The sequence below is a fragment of the Hyperoodon ampullatus genome, assembly GCF_949752795.1.
Source record: "Hyperoodon ampullatus genome assembly, chromosome: 7".
Taxonomy (NCBI): Eukaryota; Metazoa; Chordata; class Mammalia; order Artiodactyla; family Ziphiidae; genus Hyperoodon; species Hyperoodon ampullatus.
Window position 1 is genome coordinate 44,158,643 of NC_136920.1, and position 21,686 is coordinate 44,180,328.

At 35.9% G+C, this 21,686-nt stretch overlaps 1 protein-coding gene across 2 annotated transcripts in view; it reads right to left on the reverse strand.

Moving 5' to 3' along the window:
• The window catches only part of NAALAD2 (N-acetylated alpha-linked acidic dipeptidase 2), a gene marked incomplete at both ends in the record, with an annotated part of 48,631 nt that overhangs the window by 23,349 nt on the left and 3,596 nt on the right, over nucleotides 1-21,686 (reverse strand). The window contains 6 exons of one of the 2 annotated variants that reach the window (XM_079707571.1): nucleotides 3,330-3,428; nucleotides 4,570-4,663; nucleotides 8,779-8,965; nucleotides 11,122-11,247; nucleotides 12,216-12,317; nucleotides 13,460-13,646. In XM_079707571.1, coding sequence (XP_079563697.1) covers nucleotides 3,330-3,428; nucleotides 4,570-4,663; nucleotides 8,779-8,965; nucleotides 11,122-11,247; nucleotides 12,216-12,317; nucleotides 13,460-13,646 — 795 coding nt within the window. The remainder of the gene's footprint in view (nucleotides 1-3,329; nucleotides 3,429-4,569; nucleotides 4,664-8,778; nucleotides 8,966-11,121; nucleotides 11,248-12,215; nucleotides 12,318-13,459; nucleotides 13,647-21,686) is intronic. The other variant, XM_079707572.1, reaches the window with a different exon arrangement.

Genomic DNA, 21,686 nt, shown 5'->3' on the forward strand with positions numbered 1-21,686 from the left:
TCCCATCTGTGACCATTACACGACTTGCCCTGATGGCAATTGAAGTTTGATTCACACGGGCACCTTTCCTTCCCTTCCTTGTAATAGAGAAGAACTTCTTGTACTTTATTACAAGTTATTCATTAAGGGATGTTGCCTATAAGCTTAAATTATAGATAATGGCCCAGCTCTGGGAACCCTGCTTCCCAGGTAATGAACATTAAGTTAAAATACCTTGGGCTTCCCTGGTGGCGCAGTGGTTGAGAGTCCGCCTGCCAATGCAGGGGACACGGGTTCATGCCCTGGTCCAGGAAGATCCCACATGCCGCGGAGCGGCTGGGCCCGTGAGCCATGGCCGCTGAGCCTGCGTGTTCGGAGCCTGTGCTCCACGACAGGAGAGACCACAACAGTGAGAGGCCCACGTACCACAAAACAAAAACAAAAACAAAACAAAACAAAAAAACAACTAAGTACCTTTTTTTAAGCTCACAGGAAACAACCTGACCAGGTCCACCAGTGAATGACTGCGGGGAGGAAGAAATTAACACATCCCCTCTGCAGGCTGACAGGAACCAAGAAATGTTTGACTTTACTCCCTCCCCTTTTAGTATGAAAGGAGCCTGAATTCTAACTCAGGCAAGATGGTTCTTTGGGGCATGCCATCTTCTTGGTCTGTTGGCTTTCTGAATAAAGTAGTTATTCCTTGCCCCAGCAGCTCATCTCTCAATTATTGGCTGATCGTACAGCGAGCAGTAGAGCTTAGACTTGGTAACAGCCTCATTTCCTTTTCTTTGCTGGTCCATTCAGAACACCCTTCTCTGGTCAGCAGGCAGGTTTCAGCTAAAGTGTTGTCCTCTATTCCTTAAAGTTCTGTACGTAGTTCTTAAGTTTCTGCAGGGGATGGTCTTTGCCCTTGTCTTTGTTCTTGATCTAATCTAATGGTATTTTAACAAATATTTGAAATAGAGATTATGCACAAAGAAAAAAAAAGAATTATCTACAGTTGACCCTTGAACATCATGGGTTTGAACTGCATAAGTGTCCTTACACGTGGATATTTTTTATTAAATATGCACTACAATACTACATGATCCGCAGCTGTTTGAATACACAGATGTGAAACCTCAGATATGGAGGGCTAACTGTAAAGTAATATGCAGATTTTTGACAGGCGGGGGGCTGGTGCCCCTAACCCCTGTGTTGTTTGAGGGTCAACTGTATTTGTTTGTCCTGTTATCACCTCAAACTCATCATGTTCCAAATAAACTAAACTTCAGAATGTAGGCTCCACAGGGCAGGGGTTTTTGCCTGTTTTGTACACTGCTGAATCCCCAGTACCCAGAATGGTACCAGGGGTATAGTATATGCACAGTAAATAATTGTGAATTGAATGAATATACTCCTGTATGGAAAAACTGAGAACAACCTTAGCTCAACCATGAGAGTTACCTCTGCCTATCATTATCTTTGACTAGACTATTTTACAACTCTGTAGTGACAGAACTTAACTTGTAGTAATGTAGTAATACAAATAATTCATGCCCACTGAAATGCACAATTTCTCTAGTGAACGTTCAATTGACTTCCCTCCCCCAATGTGGAAGAAATCAGTTTTTCAGCTATTAAGCGCACTCATTTCAGCATTCCTAAGGAGCTCATTTTTTGTATCATCTTTGAATTCTCCTTCGAAGCAGTTTTAACTCCTTTCTGGTCCCCTTATTAATTAATGCATTAAATAAAATTTTTATACATGTTCAGTTTATATTTGTATGAGAATTATGGTTTTACTTAAAAAAATCCTTTATCATTTTTGGAAGTCCCACTGAGATGTACATGGACTCTGCTTGAAGAACCAAGAATGGGCAGCTTAAAACCAGACATGTCTTCTTTTGGCTCTCAGATGTAAATCCCAAGCAGCAATAGAATTTTAACTTTGCTGAAACTCTGTATCTCTAACTTAATTTTTTTTCTACTGATTCTGTGCTTTGTTTATGTTTCTAGTTTGCATACAGTAGGTAAATTATTCCCTATTTGTGGTAGCAATGTTTAAGAATTTAAGGTTTCATGCTTTGTCATTTGGTAATCTCTGTAAATGGATCCATAGATTATCAAGATCTCTTTTGGGTGAGAAATTACATACATAGTCTTGTTTTTAGCAATTTTTAAAAAAAATTTGTGTATCTGCCCATTTTTAGTTAAAATCAAATAGGATTTTGTGCCCATGGTGAAGGTGAACAGTTTTTTGATACCTTACCAAGTAAATGTTCTGTTTCTGAGTTTACTCTTGAACTGTGACTGAAGCTATATGTTTATTGATTTCTCTGTTTGTATGTTTCTGTTTATAAATCAGAAAGGCCTATATCTTTCATTGTGTGCCTCTAGAGAGTATTAATAATTAGACAATAAAGTCTTTTATATTAAAAGAACTCCATTCTAATTGAGAGATAGAGATAAATAAGCACTTATATAAAAATATTTCTAAAATCCTCATAAAATAAAATTGAACTTCTAATACTTTAAAAGTTCAGAAATTAAAAAAAAACTCTTACAGAAATTAAAAAACATTCTAAGAATAAAATTTCACATTGTTAAAGTAAATTGTTAGCAAACAAGACTGATTTAATCATTTTAGCTTAATAAAAACAGCTCTGTTTTCTCTGATTTATCAGTGTTAAGTTTTCCTTCCTCTCTACATTTCAAGCAAATCAAAGTACTTAAAGTTCTGATCACGTCATGATGTTCTGCAACTCTGTATAAGCTGTTCTCTGCCTCTAGCATTTCCTGCCTATCTTGATACAGTGGAAAACTTATTTTTTCTGTAGAATTAAGCTCAATGAACACATATTCTGTGATCACTCCTCGAAGTGCTCTCATGGGTTAATAACAATAATACCCAAAATGCTAAGTGTATTGAGCCTTACAGTAGTTACTTGCTTACCCATTTTAACTCATCTAACCCACCCACACAGGAAGTGATCAACAAAGTTTGGCTCCTTTCTCTCTTCTCTTTTACTCCTTCCCTCAAGTTAACCTAGTGCTTCACATGCATAGCGTTTTGACAGTTACCTGAAAAACTTAAAAAGGTTAGGTGAAGAGGGAAGTTAAAATATTAAACCTATAACTCAAATGTAATTTTTGAGATTTACAAAACAAATGTTGTGATATCACTGTTGCAAGAAGAATTTACTACATCATTCCATAAGTAATTCTTAAGCAATATAAAATAATTATTCATTATGAAAAATGAGAAAAAGAAGATAAGCAAAATATATCTAGCAGAATATTTATCTTGACATTTTTCCATTAAACATGTAAAACTTCTCTAGGATACTAAACTAACATAAAATTACCTGAAAGAATCGTGCCCTATGAAGCCAGGCCCGATATTATAATTCACCTTAAGACTTCCCTTCCAGCTCTCATCTGGTGGAGTAGTTCCTCCCAAATAGCTGTCAAGAGAACACAAAAATGACAGATAAATGCTGAGCATCACAATTTCTTAGAAGAAATCATAAAGTGTGGTGATGAGACATTTCACTCATTCATTTAACAAGTATATATTGAGGATTTATTAAGTGCCAGGTACTGTAAAATTTCCTTGCCTTGTGGAGCTTACATTCTAGTGAGAGAGCCATAACTGAGATAAATAAGGAAAATGTTTAATATATTACTGATAAGAGCCAAGGAGAGGAATTCCCTGGCGGTCCAGTGGTTAGGACTCGGCACTTTCACTGCCTGGGCCTGGGTTCAGTCCCAGGTCGGGGAACTAAGATCCTGCAAGCCCCACAGCATGGGCAAAAAAACAAAAAGAGCTAAGGAGAAAAAAACCAACCAAGATAGTGAGGGGAAATGGGAAGCATCAGCCTTTCTACTTTTGACTTTAATTATTTACATAGGGAAGTATTAGGTCCAAGAAATCCTGAACATGTGAAATTCATGACTGTGTTAAAGAGAAGAAATTTGTAGAAAAGCTGCTGATTACATAGTAGCCACTCACAAAGCAATTATCAAATTGTATTGGTACATACATTAAACAAAAATAGAAGTTAGGTGATTTGAAAAGCAACACAGTTATACAATACAATAATAACAAACATTAATTGAATATCATATTATAGACACTTTACATACATGATCTCATCTACTTCTCATAATAACTCTGTCAGGGAGAAACTATTTCTGTCTTCAGTTTACAGAGAAGGAAACTGAGTCAGAGAAAGATTGAGTAACTGGTATAAGTTCACACATCTGGTAAGTGGTGGATGTTACCACACTTTTAAAATGCAGGTCAAATACAAATATCAAATGAAGATCTAAGAAAATCTAACTACTTGAAAAATCTCAAATCAGTATTTCTATCTTTGGACATAGTTTTGCTTCTGAGACTTTCATTTGTAGCAAACAAAGTAATGTTTTCTTATTATTTCTTAGTCATTAAACTGACTGCTCTTCTCTTATGGAAAAAAAAAGATGTGGTCTGTTTTTCCAATTTCAGGAGTCATTCTGATACAAAACTTATTCATTTTAGAAGAGAAAATGGGCATACTAGTGTAAATTATCTTATTCTCAAATCCAACTAGAAAAATATACCGTAATAATATTTCTGCATCATTATATCCAATGGGATGTACAGGGATTTGAGGGATTCCCACTCCTTCTTCAACATCAAGTCTGAAGGTGTACTCTGCAAAAATCAATTGCATAAGAGGAAAACGATTGAAGAATCTGAGCAAGGGGTATAAAGGAATTTATTTTATTACTATTACAGATTAGCTATATGTTTGAAATTATATTCAAAATTTAAAGTTCCCCAAAAGTCAATTATTGTTTTATCTAATATGGTCTATTTAATTTGACAGTAAGAAATTAAGTCATTTACACTTTAATGTAAAATCAGTTATAGGGATTACAGACTCCCCAACTTGTTTTGACATTTCATGTAATTCTCTTGAATTTTACAAGAATATTTTATTTCCTCAAGGATATCTCAAATCCTTCTTAAAGAAGCTTCAGTTAACCAGATACCTGGAAAATGCATCCCAGATTCTGAAACTAGAAAGAATTGTAAAAAAAAAAAATTAAAGAGAATTTATGAGATATTGTGAATAAGTGATAAGGTTCTTACTCAAACAGTAACAATATTCTCCTTAAAGGAAGATGAAAAGTATTGTCAGGCTTAAATCCTAATTGGGACTTCGGCTTTCAGCCAAAATAGAGTTCTCTAGAGCATTATTACCACTATCTTAGAAAAAAGGGAGGTTTCAGGACTTCCCTGGTAGTCCAGTAGTTAAGACTCCGAGCTCCCAATGCAGTGGGCCCAGGTTTGATCCCTGTCAGGGAACTAGATCCCATATGCCACAACGAAGATCCTGCATGCTGCAACTAAGGCCCAGAGCAGCCAAATAAATAAATAAATAAATATTTTTTAAAAAGAAGAAGAAAAAAGGGAGGTTTCAAACAAGTGACATCAGATTCCACTTAAGAAAGTAAAAAAGAAGAGCAAATAAAGCAAAAATAAGCAGGAGAAAGGATATACTAAACATCAGAGTAGAAATCTAAGAAATAGGAAACAGAAAAATGATGGAGATTATCAATGAAATCCAAAGCTGATTCTCTGAGAGGATTAATAAAATTGATAAATCTCTAGCAAGACAAATCAGGAAAAGAAGAAAAATGATATAACTTGCTAATATCAGGAATAAAGATGAGAATAGCACTCCCATACCTGCAGAAAAGAGAGAGAGAAAGAGAAAGAGAAAGAGAGAGAATGTATTATGAACAACTCTAAACCCATAAATTTGATAACTTAGATGAAATGGACAAAATTCTTAAACAACACAAACTACCAAATCTCACTCAAGAATAAATAGATAACCTAAACAGCCATATATCTATTAAAGAAATTGAATTTGTAGTTAAAAACATTCCTACGAAAAAAACACCAGGCCCATATGGATTCACTGAAGGATTCTACAAACATTCACAGACAAAAATCAAACCCATTCTATATAAACACTTGCAGAAAAATGAAGAAGATGAAATAGTTCTTAACTCATTCCATGAAACCAACGTTACTATTACCAAAATGAGACAGAGATATTACAAGGAAATAAATTGATAGCAATAAGGGATAAACAATATCCCTTATTACTAAAGACAGATTCTTAACAAAATTTTAGCAAAAATCCAATAATATACCAACACTATGAAAAGAATAATACATTGTGACCAAGTAGAGACTGTCCCAGGATGTTGTGGTTTAACATTCAAAAATCAATCTGGGGAGTCCCCTGGTAACTTAGTGGTTAGGATTCTGGGCTTTCACTGCCATGGCCCAGGTTCAATACCTGGTCACAGAACACCCTGCAAGCTGTGCAGCATGGGCAAAAAAAATCAATCTGTGTAATTGAAAAAACATAAATATGAACAACTTAAGATCATTTCAACAGATGCAGTAAAAGCATTTGACAAGGGGCTTCCCTGGTGGCACAGTGGTTAAGAACCCACCTGCCAATGCAGGGGATGTGGGTTCAAGCCCTGGCCCAGGAAGATCCCACATGCCACAGAGCAACTAAGCCCGTGTGCCACAATTACTGATCTTGTGCTCTAGAGCCCGAGAGCCACAACTACTGAAGCCTGCATGCCTACAGCCCATGCTCCGCAACAAGAGAAGCCACTGCAATAAGAAGCCCATACACCACAAGGAAGAGTAACCCCACCTCGCCACAACTAGAGAAAGCCCATGCATAGCAACGAAGACCCAACACAGCCAAAGATAAAAAAAATTTTAAAAAGCATTTGACAAAATCTAATACATATTGCTAGTGAAATGAGATAAATGTGCTAAGATAAAAACTCGTAGCACTGGGCTTCCCTGGTGGCGCAGTGGTAGAGAGTCCGCCTGCCGATGCAGGGGACACAGGTTCATGCCCTGGTCCGGGAGGATCCCACATGCTGCAGAGCGGCTGGGCCCGTAAGCCATGGCTGCTAGGCCTGCGCGTCTGGAGCCTGTGCTCCGCAATGGGAGAGGCCACAGCAGTGAGAGGCCCACGTACCACAAAAACAAAAACAAAAACAAAAACAAAAAACAACAACAAAAAATAAAAACTCGTAGCACTTTAGAAGTGAACTTCCTCAATCTGATAAAAAGAATCTATAAAAAATATACAGCTACTATCATACTTAACAGAGAAAGACTAGGACAGTCTTTGGGGCAGGGACATGGCAAGGATATCTGCTCTAACAGCTTTTTTCAGCAATGTTCTAGAGGTACTAGATGCTACAATAAGAAAAGAAAATAAAAGGTACCCAGATTAGAAACGAAGAAATAAAACTGTCTTTATCTGCTGATGACATGATCATCTATGCAAAAACTCTGATAGAATCCACAAAAACCTAGTAGAATGAATTAGCTTAACAAGTTTTCATAATACAAGATCAATATATTTCTTCTAAAAATAAAATAACATTTCTATTTACTAGCAATGACCAACTGGAAATTGAAATTTAAAATGTAATTTAAAACAGCATAAAACTTTGAAACTATTATGGATAAATGTGAAAATAGACATGCATGGTCTGTACAGTGAAACTACAAACATGCTGAGAGACAGTAAAGAATACCTAAGTAAGTGGAGAGTTGTGCCATATTCATGGATCAGAAGATTCAATATTTTTAAAATGTCAATTCTGCTCAAACTGATCTATAGGTTTAATTCAATCTCAAATCAACCTCGCAGGAGACTTTTTGGTAGAAATTGATAAGTTGGTTCTAAAATTCACATGGGAAGGACCTAGAATAGCAACCAAAACTTTGAAAAAGAATTGTAACTTGGAGGATGTACATATCTATTAGAACGTAAAGTTAACAAGATTGACCATACTAAGTGTTGACAACAGTGTAGCAGCTGGAACACTCATACACTGCTGCTGCAATATAAAATGGTACAACCAATTTGGAAAACAATTTGAAAATCATCTATCATATTATCCAGCCGTGCCATTTCTATGTATTTACTCAAGAGAAATAAAAACTTATGTACATATAAAGACTTGCATACAACTGTTCATAGCAGCTTTATGTGTAATATCTCCAAAACTTAAAGCAATCCAAATTTCCAATAAAAATTAAATGAATAAACAAACTGTAGAGTATCCATTCAATGGAATACCATTCAGAAAAAAAAAAAGAAATGAAATACTGACACAGACATCTACATAAATGAATCTCAAAATAACTATACTGACAGAAAGCAAATCAATGATTTCCTAGGGATTGGCAGGGAGGGGGTAGGGTTGAGAGGAAGGCTTTACAAAAAGATGAGAGGAAACTTTTTTGGGTAATGGATATGTTCATTATCTTGATCGTGGATATGGTTATGCAGATGTCAAAACTTTTCACATTTCATATATTAAATAACACAAAAAACCCATTGGTATTTAAAAAATAGAAATATGTGATCTACAGAAGAATAAAATCATTAGACAATTCAGAAACCCTAAGTTCTGGTTTGGTAAGAGTAATATTACTTTGGACATAAGAATCTGTGTTTCTGAACCTCTACTAAAGTTAGAGAGAGAATTGAACTGACCCCTTCCCCTCTCCATGTCCACACTTCATGAAAATTTAAAACTGAAATAAAAGGGAAATGCTTTTGAATTCCTAGCAATAGCAATCCAAAATATAATTGCACACAGTTTTAATGTTATTCTATAGATGCCTGCTTGCTTTTATGCCTTCTATAAGGGCAAGTAATAGTTTTGCAAAAATGAGTGGACCATAACAGGCTTATCTATTACCTTTAGCTGGATAGCCTGGAGTGAGCGGGTCACCGGCACCATTCAAGTTTAACACATTCCCTCTCTGGGCTGCAGTTCCAGGAAGGTTCCATCCTTTTGGGTATGGCTCTACCCCAGGGGCAGAGTAGTCAGCTGGATCTGAGTACAAGATGATTCCTTTGGCTCTTGCTACCATGGCATTTTTAACCTACAGGGGCAATGTGCAATCCATAATGTAGAAATGGAAAATGACTGATTTACCAATCTAAGATAAAATCAATTTAATGACATAAGGAAATTTGCACACTGTTTTATCATCACACTCTTACACATTCAGTTCTCTTTGCCTTGAATACAATTTCTGTCTTGGTAGATTAACAACTCTCATTATTCAACATAACTCCAAACAAGTTATTGCCTTTTCTGTAAAGCATTCCTATTATCACTAAAACTGCAAAATTAATGTCTCCCTTCTTAGTACGTCTTCTATATTTTGTATATAATTATATTACAAGATGGATTAAAGCATTATAAAATACGTTTTAAACATCTTTCTCCCCTACTACATTGAAGCTGTTTTTGAGAACAGGACCCTGTCTTACTCACTTTTAACTATCTACTCTCCAACATTTAGTACATCATTGAGTAAGCATGATGAAAATATTTGTGGAACTAAACTAATTTAAAATTCTACACAGGTGAAGTCCCTGGCGGTCCACTGTTAACACTCTGCAGTCTCACTGTAGAGGGCCCGGGTTCAATCCCTGGTTGGGGAGCTAAGATACCACAAGCCACGCCGTGTGGTCAAAAAATAAATAACATAACATAATATAACATAAAACATAAAATTCTACACAGAACAGTCATAGTGTGTGAAACATTGCCCATAGTGTTTTGTAAGCATTTTTTCTAAAAATTCAAACTGACCACAAATAGGGAAATCTCTCCTGTAAGATACTGAATTCTTTATTACCAAAAGTATTATAGCGAAAGATAGATAACTATCAGTCAACTTAAACACTTTCCAGTATTCAGAAAACACTCTTTTATAATATTAGAAAGAGCAAAATCTGGCACAACTCAATGATGCCCATCAAACTTTTGAAATAATATACAATTGACCCTTGAACAATGCAGGGTTAATCCAAGAATAACTTATAGTTGGCCCTCTGTATCCGCCATTCCTCTGCATCTGCAGATTTAACCAACGTCCAACCATGTAGTATTGTACAACTTATTATTGAAAAATATCCACGTATAAGTGGACCCATACAGTTCAAATCTGTGTTGTTCAAGAGTCAACTGTGCATTATGATTTAGTCATTCAGCTTCTAGGAATGACTCTATATTACAAAAATCTTCACACGAATGTTCAAGTACATATGGACAAAGATGCTAACAATATAATTATTTGTAATAGTAACAAATTTAAGACAAGCCAAGGATCTGTCAACAGAGCAATGGTTAAATAAACTGCTTATCAATTCTGTGAAATACTACATAGCCATCTAAAGTAATGAGGTATTTACTTGATAAGCAGTTACCAAGAAATTACTAAGTACCAGTAACTACCCTAAGCGCTTTCAAACCTAAAGTCGATTAATCCTACTGTGGATTCTAAGAGATTAGTGTTATTATTAGCATTCCTATTTCATATATGAGGAAACACTGGCACAGAGCGGTTAACTAACTTGCTCACAGGAAAAGATCTAGAGAATAGGGGGCCCAGACCAGATCAGACCCCAGGTTGTATGGATCTAGCTACCTATACTCTTAACCACTTTATTATACATCTCTCAGTGTGTTGACATGGAAGAATACCCTTGCGTTATTATTGAGTGAAAAACTAAAGTTATACAATATATAGTATCTAATGCCCTCTTTGTAAAAAAAAATTAATATGAGTATATGGAGACATATACTTATATTCATATAATATATTCATATTTCATAGGCGTGGAAAGACCTGTTAAGATTGATTATGTCTGGGCAATGAAACTGAGTGATACATGGGAGATTTTCGTTTTTTAGGTTATATAAAATTTCTTCAATTAAATAAAAAGTAACATTGCTTGGGTAATAAAACTATTAAGAATAATTTCCCTTTCTAGATATGTGAGGTAGCAAAAAAACAAACAAAAGAACCTCAAAAATAAACCAGGATTTTCTGTGCAGCCATGAAAATAGCAAATTTACATACATATATATATATATATATATATATATACATATATATATATATATGTATCTATATATATATAGAGAGAGAGAGAGCAATTTCGGAAACCATAATGCAAGCTGATTATTTATATTCACAGGTTATATCCTATCTCTTTCCCTCTAGAAAAGCAAATAACACAATACTTTATTTCCTCTGAAGATTTTCCCATATCTTGCAATAACAATTTTTCCAGTGCAGTTGATGTTCATCTCTCTTTCTAGTTTGAAAAAGTCTTCAGTACGAGCATAGTTCACATATACAAGCTCCCCCTGTAGGAAAACAAAAATAAAACAAAGTAAAAAATACACAATACTGCTATAATTAAAGAGAAAACCAAACAATAAGTTTGCTCCGCAATACTGCATCATCAAAAGTTATCTTTCCTGTCTTGGGCTTAATAAACAGATCCATGCTAATTCTGTAGAAGTCTTTAAAAATATTTCAGGGCTTCCCTGCTGGCACAGTGGTTGAGAGTCCGCCTGCTGATGCAGGGGACACGGGTTCATGCCCCGGTCCGGGAAGATCCCACATGCCGCGGAGCGGCTAGGCCCGTGAGCCATGGCCACTGAGCCTGCGCGTCCGGAGCCTGTGCTCGGCAACAGGAGAGGCCACAACAGTGAGAGGCCCGCGTATCGCAAAAAAAAAAAAAAAAAAAAAAAAAAAAAAAAAAAAAAAAAAAAAAAAAAAATTTCAGTATCCTTAAAGTTAAAAAAAAAAAAAGACAATACGTAAAACATTTTAGACAGTGTGCTCTGTCTTGAGGAAATTATTAGCATATCCTGAGCCATGGGAAATAGGATAAATAAAAGTAATTTTTAAAATCCTAAGTATGTTTGATTTCCAACCATGGTATTAATTTAAGAATTTCTGTGGTATGATTTATAAATTCAGATCTATAAATCTATAACAAAGTCAGACTATGAACAAAGGAAAAAAGCTTGAAAACTATCTATTGCCCTTACTGAATTAAAGCAGTTTCTTAATTATTTCAAAGAGTGGCATCTGCTTATCAGGGTCCAATTTTCATGTATTTATTTTCTTTATTTTTTTCTTTTTCTTTTTTTTTCTTTATTTTTTTTTTCTTTTTTAAAAAATATTTTTAGGAAGGCTGTATATAGCATCAAACCTCAAAGTATGAATTAGCATGTATTATCCACCTAATCTTGGTTTTAGTTCTCTACATAGGATTTTTTAAAAACGTTTTAAAGAGTTGAATAAAAAATGTCTTTTATTTTACCTCTGGTGTGCCCTGCGGTGAAAAGGCATTATAGGGTGGTACAATATTTTTAACATTCTCATATCCATCTGGTGGTGGCTCATGGTATGATGTATTGAAAATCTAGCAAGAATTGAAACACATGAAGTTAGAATTATTTCAGATTGCTATTAAGGAATAATGCATTTTGTGGGCAAAAGACCTAAATAGACACTTCTCCAAAGAAGACATACAGATGTTGGACAGACACATGAAAAGATCCTCAACATTGCTAACCATCAGAGAAATGTAAATGGAAACCACGATGAGTGAGGTATCACCTCACATTGGTAAGAATGGCTATCATCAAGAAGTCTACAAACAATATATGCTTGAAAAAACCATAATGGAAAAGGATATAAAAAAAAGAATGTCTCTATGTGTATAACCGAGTCACTTTGCTGTAAAGCAGAGATTGGCACAGCACTGTAAATCAACTATACTTCAAAAAAAATTAAAAATTAAAAAAAAAATGCTGGAAAAGGTGTGGAGAAAAGGGAACCCCCCCTACACTACACTAAAATTCCCCCTATATTAGTGGGAATATAAATTGGTACAGCCACTATGGAGAACAGTATGGAGGTTCCTTAAAAAACTAAAAATAGAGCTACCATATGATTCAGCAATCCTACTCCTGAGCATATATCCAAAAAAGACAAAAACTCTAATTCAAAAAGGTACATACACCCAAATGTTCACTATTTACAATAGCCAAGACATGGAAACAACCCAAGTGCCCATCAACAGATGGTTGTTTTAATAAGATGTGGTTTGTATATACAATGGAATATTACTCAGCCATAAAAAAGAATGAAATTGCCATTTGCAGCAACATGGGTAGACCTAGAGAATATCATGCTAAGTGAAGTAAGCCAGAAAGAGAAAGACAAATATATGATATCACCTATATGTGGAATCTAAAAAATAATATAAGTGAATCTATACACAAAAGAGAAAGACTCACAGACATAGAAAATAAACTTATGATTACCAAAGAGGGAAGAGGGGGAGGGATAAAATAGGAGTATGGGATTAACAGATACACACTACTATATATAAAGTAGATAAGCAACAAAGATTTACTGTATAACACAGGGAACAATATTCAATATCTTATAATAACCTATAATGGAAAATAATCTGAAAAAATACATATATATATTAAAAAAAAAACTGAATCACTTTGCTATACACCTGAAAGTAACACAATATTGTAAAACAATCACCTCATTTCCATGTTCATCCGTGATTGATATGTAGTTGGCATTTGTCTCATTAGGGTAAGATAGGAGAACATCATAATGAACCAACTTGGCTGAATCCAGTCCAGATTTCTTCCACTGGGTTTGGATTTTCTTGGCCAGCAGCAAATTTTGTTCTGTTCCTGCCAGATGAGGTAGCTCTGTAAAAGAACTAAAATGAAAATAAAAGGAGGAGTTAAAGACTATATTCAGAAAATGTGCCTAAGAACTATTCTAGATGCATAACTCATATTTTAGGCATTAAGTTATCATTTCTATAACAGAGATATAAAAAACCCAGCTAGAGCTTTCTAGATATGCCAGTTTTTAAATATTTGTGTGTAACTGCAGTTTTCACACTATGTTCCCACAGAAAAGAACACATCCCGTCGTGAACACATGCAATCAGCAGAGGTTCGGGTATGAGAAAACATGCTGGAAGGATGGCATGCCTCTGCATCAGTGGTGCTAACTTCTTGCTGCTTAACAGGAAATGAGGACATTCTGAAAAAAAGATCATAATGTTTGCCAGAGACCAGTTGGGCAGTCTTGTTAACATACACTTCTACTGCTGTTTTCATCCTAGTGTACGCAGTTGTCTATTTATCTCATTGAAGCTAGAGTCCATGCATTTTTATTTGTATATTCCCTAATGCTCAGTACTTGCCTGTTACCCAGGAATTACACGATACAGGTTTGTTGAACTGAATTTGAGCAATGTTCTCTAGGTTCTGAGTCTAAGTGATTTGGAACAGTTAAATGACTTCACAAACATAGTTCTGAATGAAATTCACTTTGCTTGCAGTAAACAATATTTTAAAAGTTTCCCAAACCCTCTCCCTCCATAAATAGGGTAATGATACTTTTGTAGATTGTTTTTTTAATCAACCACAGTACAACCAAAAAAGACAGACAGTAAAGAAAAAACAGTACTTATTGAAAACTTACTATATGCCAGGAACTGGACCAGGTATTTCACATGGGCTTTCTCATTCAATCCTCACCACCCTTCTGCCATTGTCCCGTTTTGCAAATAAGGAAACAGAGAGTAGTTAAATACCTTGTCCATAATTTCCTAAGTATTAAACGCCAGGGCTAGCATCTGAAAATTGCAGTTGTCTGACCTTGAGAAATTGTGTTATTTTTAAATCATTCATCTGATCATTTTGATCAACTGCTTTTAAAACCCTTCTATCTTCTACATTATAAAGTTCACACGAGGCATGGCATTTGTGCCCTTTTTCAACTAATCCACTGTTTCATCTTTCCAGCTTCATTTCCCACCACTCACCTTATAAACTTCTTCACTCTATATCATTTAATATGCTAATTGGTCTCCTAAAATGACCACCATTGTTAGCCTTTGCACAAGATCTTCTCTCAGACATAAATATCATCCTATTTACATGAATCTCCCTGTATCACCACTCCTAGTCATTCACCTTCCCCACCTGTAAGCTATTAATCATCCATTAGGACTCTTCAAGCATATTCTCCTCTGTGAAGCTTTCCACTTCTATATCATTAAATCAAAGCTGCAAGTTACTGATATTTAATATTGTACAATATTTGTAAAAAAAATATTAATGTGTTTGTAGACAGAAGTTATTTTATTTTATTTTATTTTTTGACAGAAGTTATTTTACATGCATAGTAAAACCATTGAGGCTAGTGATATTTAAAATTCTACTTCAGGGCTTCCCTGGTGGTGCAGTGGTTAAGAATCCACCTGCCAATGCAGGGGACATGGGTTCGATCCCTGGCCCGGGAAGATCCCACATGCCACGGAGCAACTAAGCCTGTGCGCCACAACTACTGAGCCTGTGCTCTACAGCCCACAAGCCACAACTACTGAGCCCACGTGCCACAACTACTGAAGCCCACGGGCCTAGAGCCGTTGCTCTACAACAAGAGAAGCCACGACAATGAGAAGACCACACACCGCAGTGAAGAGAGTAGCCCCCACTTGCTGCAACTAGAGAAAGCCTGTGCTCAGCAATGAAGACCCAACACAGCCAAAAATAAAAACAAACAAATAAATAAATAAAATTATTTTAAAAATAAAATTCTATTTCATATAATTCATTATTGTTTTATTTTCTGTAGTGAGCAAATAATATTCTTACAATTAGGAAAAAAATAAGTATATTTCCTTCATTTAAGATGGAGGATTAACCATGAAGTTTGCCTCCCATCTTTTAGGCAACCCACTGAAATGAAAGACAGAAGTGCAAAAAACAAAAAGCAACAGGGAATAACTTTACTGAGTTTCTCCTTATGGTCCCAAGTGGGACACTGCAGCTCCAGGCATCATATATTCATGCTGCAACATTTAGGAGAAGCAAGTACAAACAAGAACAGCTATTTCCTCTTTTGTATTTCTTTTAACAAAGGAAAACTTTTTGTAGAGGATCTCAGCTTAATTTTTCTCCCATTTCATCAAGCATAATAGGGTCATATACCCCTTCTCCAACTAACCCTTGTCAGAAGGAAGTTATAATGATTGGATTATAGACCAGATTATTGGGCTGAATAGAAGGTATCCCTCACTGAACACAGGTCCCCCTTAAGGAGTGTGAACATGAGCAGTTGAGGCTCTGTCAAAAAGGAAGTGGCTGGGGAGAAATCAACTTTTTCCCGCTACATTAATCCCTTTAAACCAATCTTGAAACCTTCCTTTCCCTGGGAGACTCTTTCACTGGTCATACATCTCTATTCTATAATCAACCAATTCTATTTCCTCAGCCCGTTCCTGAATGTTTACTTGACTTCCTTGCCTTAACTGGTTTCTTCGGGGGACACTGCTCATGCTTCCACATACCTCAGGCCCAGATGATCATTGAGGAGGAGTCCTTCTTACTCTCCATGGTCTCTTTCAAATATTTTTCCTTTATCTTCTCTCAAAAATAACAACTCTTTTAAAACTCATACCAAAAGTCACCACCTACTATGCCTTCTAGGTGCTGTCAAAAATGTGGATCACTCCCTCTTCACTCACTAAAGTCTTGGGCTCCTAATTCGATGCATTTCACTCTACTTCGATTCTTGTCATAATTCTTGGTATGTAACTTCTGTCTTCAGTTGGATGTAAAGAAAAGAAAAGCCAACTCTAACAAGATAACATCATGCAAACTATTCATACATAACTTATCACCTTATGCTATATTATACATTAAAGCAAAGGAGAGAGAAAATAAACAGACATAAATTTTAATGTTTGGTCAAGAGCATCACCAAGTTTTGCTTCTGGCACCTCATGTATTGATAACTTTCTAGGTAATTTCTTCTGGACACTTTATGATATGCTGCAGACAGAGTTCAACAGTGTTTACATTTTACCTGGTCTTTTACACATTTTTATTTTGTTTTATTTTATTTATTTTTTTGGCCACTCTGAGCAGCTTGCAGGATCTTAGTTCCCTGACCAGGGATTGAACCCGGGCCATGGCAGTGAAAGCACTGAGTCCTAACCACTGGACCACCAGGGAATTCTCCACATTTTAAAATATAAGCATTCTGTCTTACTTGATAAGACAATTGGCTATTTTCATGTATTGCATGAGAAATACAGAATGAGTCTTTCTTCAAATGACATCCACCCTACTGCCTATAGATTCTTTTCCTATATCTCCAAACAAGCCCTCAAAACAGACATTTTGATTAAGCTTTCCTGATACCTGTGTGCCTCAGTCATAAATCAGCTCAAATTTCTAAGAAAGAGTATAGCTGTTTTCAGTCCTCTACTTCAGCTTGCTATAGTTCATCCATCAAAAGTAAGATGGAACTTTGTGATCACATCAAATCACAGGACAGATGGGGAGGAAATATACTATACCATATGAACTTCACCTTGTTCATTTGATTCTAGGGTTTAATTGGAGTCTCAAAAGGAGAGAAGAGAAAGAATGCTGCAGAAAATTTTCAAGAAATAATGAACAGGGGACTTCCCTGGTGGCCTAGTGGGTAGGACTCCACACTCCCAGTGTGGGGGGCCCAGGTTCGATCCCTGGTTGGGGAACTAGATCTCACATGAATGCAGCAACTGGGAGTTCGCGTGTGCAACTAAGAAGTCCGCATGCTGCAACTAAAAGATCCTGCATGCCGCAACTGAGACAAGGAGCAGCCAAATAAATAAAGAAACAAACAAATAAATAAATATTTCAAAAAAAAAGAATGAACAAAAAGTAGTGAAAGACAAAAGTTTACAAAGTCAAAAAGCTCAGAGAGGGCTTCCCTTGTGGTCCAGTGGTTAAGACTCCACGCTTCCACTGCAGGGGGTATGGGTTCAATCCCTGGTTGGGGAACTAAGATCCCGCATGCCATGTGGTGTGGTCAAAAATAAAAGAATAAAAGCTCAGAGAGACTTAAATAGAATAAATTTAAATAAAACTATGCCTAGGCACATATTAAACTGCTGAAAATTAAAGACAAAAATGATATATGTTATATAACTTAAATAACTGTGGCCTGCTCATCTGATGCCACTACCAGCCAGATGACAGTAAAAAAAAAAAAATATTTAAAGCTCTGAAAGGAGAGAAAACAAGGTGATCTCAGAATTCTATATCCAAGAAAAATTTTCTTCAAGAATTAAGATGAAATAAATGTTTTATAGACAAAGGAAAACTAAGAGAATTTGTCAACACCAGATCCAACATTACAGGAAATGCTTAAGAAAGTTATTCAGACTAAATAGATATACCACAGGATAACATAAATTTTCAGAAACAAATAAAGATACTGGAAACAATAAAAAATAGTATTTTACATTTCTCAGATATTTAACTCTTAATTGGCTTTCAATAGGTATAACTGTTCAAAGAAAAATTTATAACATTGTTTTGTGAGGTTTACATTGTATGTGTATATGATACTTTCAACAACTATCATATAAAGGATGATAGAAAGATGGTAAATGGACATACAGAAATGTGAGTTTTCTGCGTTTCATGTTAAATGGTACAGTAGTAACTCTAAAAATATAGTGAAATGTTAGACAAGTATAACGTAACCTCTAGAGTAACTACTAGAAAAGAAAAAAGAATCAATGCAAAGAGGTATAGCCAAAAGATAAATTGAAATGAAATAAAATTTCAAATACTCTCCCCACTACCAAAAAAATAAAAAAAGCAGAAAATGAGAAGTAAAGGAACAGAAATAAAGGGAGCAAACAGAGAACAGTAAAGGGGTTGGCCTAAGTTTAACCATATCAAGTTACATTATATGTTACCAGACTAAATGCTCAAATTAAAAGGCACAGATTCCAAAATTAATAAAATAGCAAGTGGCGACTACATGCTCTCTATAGAAGGTACATTTTAAAAGTAACTGGATGGAAGAATACATATCATGCAAATGTAAGTATAAGAAAGCTGATGTGGCTTAATTTATACCAAATAAAATATGCTTAAATATAGACATTATTACCAAAGATAAAGAACATTTCACAAAGATAAAAGGTTAGTTCTGTCTTGAAGACATAATATTAATGTGTATATGCCTAATAAATGAGTTTCATAATACATAATGCAAAAATTAACAGAATTAATGGGAAAAATAGACAATTTCACATTCCTGGAGGAGATTGTAACACTATTCTTGGTACGCGGGCCTCTCACTGTTGTGGCCTCTCCCGTTGCGGAGCACAGGCTCCGGACACGCAGGCCCAGCAGCCATGGCTCACGGTCCCAGCTGCTCCGCGGCATGTGGGATCCTCCCGGACCGGGGCACGAACTCGTGTCCCCCGCATCGGCAGGCGGACTCCCAACCACTGTGCCACCAAGGAAGCCTGTAACACTATTCTTGACAGAATTTGATCCCCCCAAAAAAGTCAGTGAAGAAATAAAGGAATCACCATACTAATCAGCTAAAGCAGAAAACAAGAGAAGTTATATGATCATATAAATTGTTGTAGAAAAACTGAAACTGAGCGGGGCGCTACGGGCTTCCGAAGGGCAGATTCCAACAGCTGCAAATCAAAGGAGGAGCAGCCAGGAAACCACCTGAGGCCCTGCACACACCCTAATCTTGTCAGCAACCTCACCCTTTTGAAACTCTGCAGAAGAAAGAAAACAGGACTGTTACTGCCTTGATCCTTATAGCATACCCCTGACCAGGAGCCCTGACTATAAGAGCTCTCCCTATACCCCAGGGAGAGGGACACAGTTCCTGAGGTGCTAGCCTGCTGTGTTCCTCTCTTGGCCTGGCAAAGAATAAAGCCACCCTTTCTTTTTCCTCCAAAACTCTGCCTCTGTATCTCATCTCAGCTTTGATGTACAGGGAGCCAAGATTTTGGGAGCAAAACCATTTTACAACTTCCAACTAAAGTGTGTCACTGGCCATCTGGCTCTACAAGGATTAGCTCATTAGCCACTGCATTTGCTGACCTCCAACACACTCTGAAAGGAATTCAGGGTGGAGATCAGGAATGAGATACTCTATGCTCTGGGAAAAACTGGCAGAACAGGCCTTCAGATAGTTAGATATTTTCAGGAGAAAATTTTATTTACCCAATTTCTTGTATCTTCTCATACACAGAAAAGCACTAAAATTATTAACAGAGATATCTGCTCCTTGTGACTATCAGCAACCTTCTTGTTACTAGTAGCAACCATGTACCAAGATGTGTGCTTGATTGCATGCACCACCTTCACTAAAATCATATATATATGGACCTCCACCCATCTCTACCTCCACCTCTTGGGAGAAGTTCTGCAGATCTGTCTGAGAGAATGTCTCCTGGGTATAGTCCTCTGTAAGTCCCCAAATAACACTGAACTCACAGCTCTCTCATGTTGTGCTTTTGTTTTTTCCAGTTGACACAATATTTAATACCCATTCATGATTTTAACAAAAACAACAAACCTCTTAGCAATCTTGGAATAGAGGGACATTTCTTTAACTCAGTAAAGAATATCTACAAAAAATCTACATACCACATCACACTTAATGGGGAAACTCTGAATGCTTTCCCACTAAGATCAGACATAGGGAAAGAATGTTTGCTCTCATCACTTTTATTCAATGCAGTGCTGGAATTACAATCAGCACAATAAGGACTATATATATATATATATATATATATATATATATATATATATGGCATACAGTTTGAAAACAGAGAAATAAAATGGTCCCTATTTGAAGATGGCCTGATTTTCTACACAGAAAGTAAATCCTAATGAATCTACAAAAACTCCTAGAACTAACACATGAGTTTACACAAGCCACAGAATGCAAAATCAACAGTATTTCTATATACTAGCAACAAACATGTGAAAACTGAAATTAAACACAATATGATTTTACATCTTCTGCAAAGAAAATGAAATACTTCAATATAAAGGTAACAATACATATACAAGATCTGCATCCTGAAAATTGCAAAATGTTGTTAAAGGAAGACCTAAATAATTGTAGAGACTTACCATAATCATGGATGGAAAGTTGAGACATAGTAAAAATGCGAAGTGTCCCTAAATTGCTCTGTAAGATTAAAGCAATTCTTATCAAAATCTCATCAAGGATTTTTCTAGATATAGATGTATTTATTCTATATTTTATATGAATAGTGATTCATATAAAATATAGAAAATATAGAAAATAAAGTGGGAGGAATCATCCTATGCATTGTTAAGGCTTACTACATAACTTCGGTAATCAAGACAACGTGGTACTGGCAGGGAGTAAACACATAGATCAGCAGAGCATCAGAGAACTCAAAGAGACTCACACAGATATGCCCAACTGATTACTGACAAAGGAGCAAAAGCAATGGATAGCCTTTCAACAAATGGGGCTTGAGCAACTGGACATCTACAGGTAAAAAAAGAATGACCCTCAACCAAGCATTACACCTTATGCAAAAATTAACTCTAAAATGAATCACAAAATATATTGTAAAATGTAAACTATAAAATTTGGGGGTAAAAAGAGGAGAAAAGGGATCTAGGGCTAGACAAAAAGTTCTTAGACATGAACCCAAGAGCGTGATCTATAGAATGAAAAATTGATAAATTAGACCTTATTAAAATTAAACACTTCTGATGTGCAAACAACCCAGTTAAGGTGTGAAAAGACAAATAACAGACTAGGAAAAATATCTGTACACCACAAAGCCAACAAAAGACTTGTATATAGAAAACATAAAGAACCCTCAAAGCTCAGTAAAAAAAAAAAAAAAGTATCCAAATAGAGAATAGGTCAAAGGCAT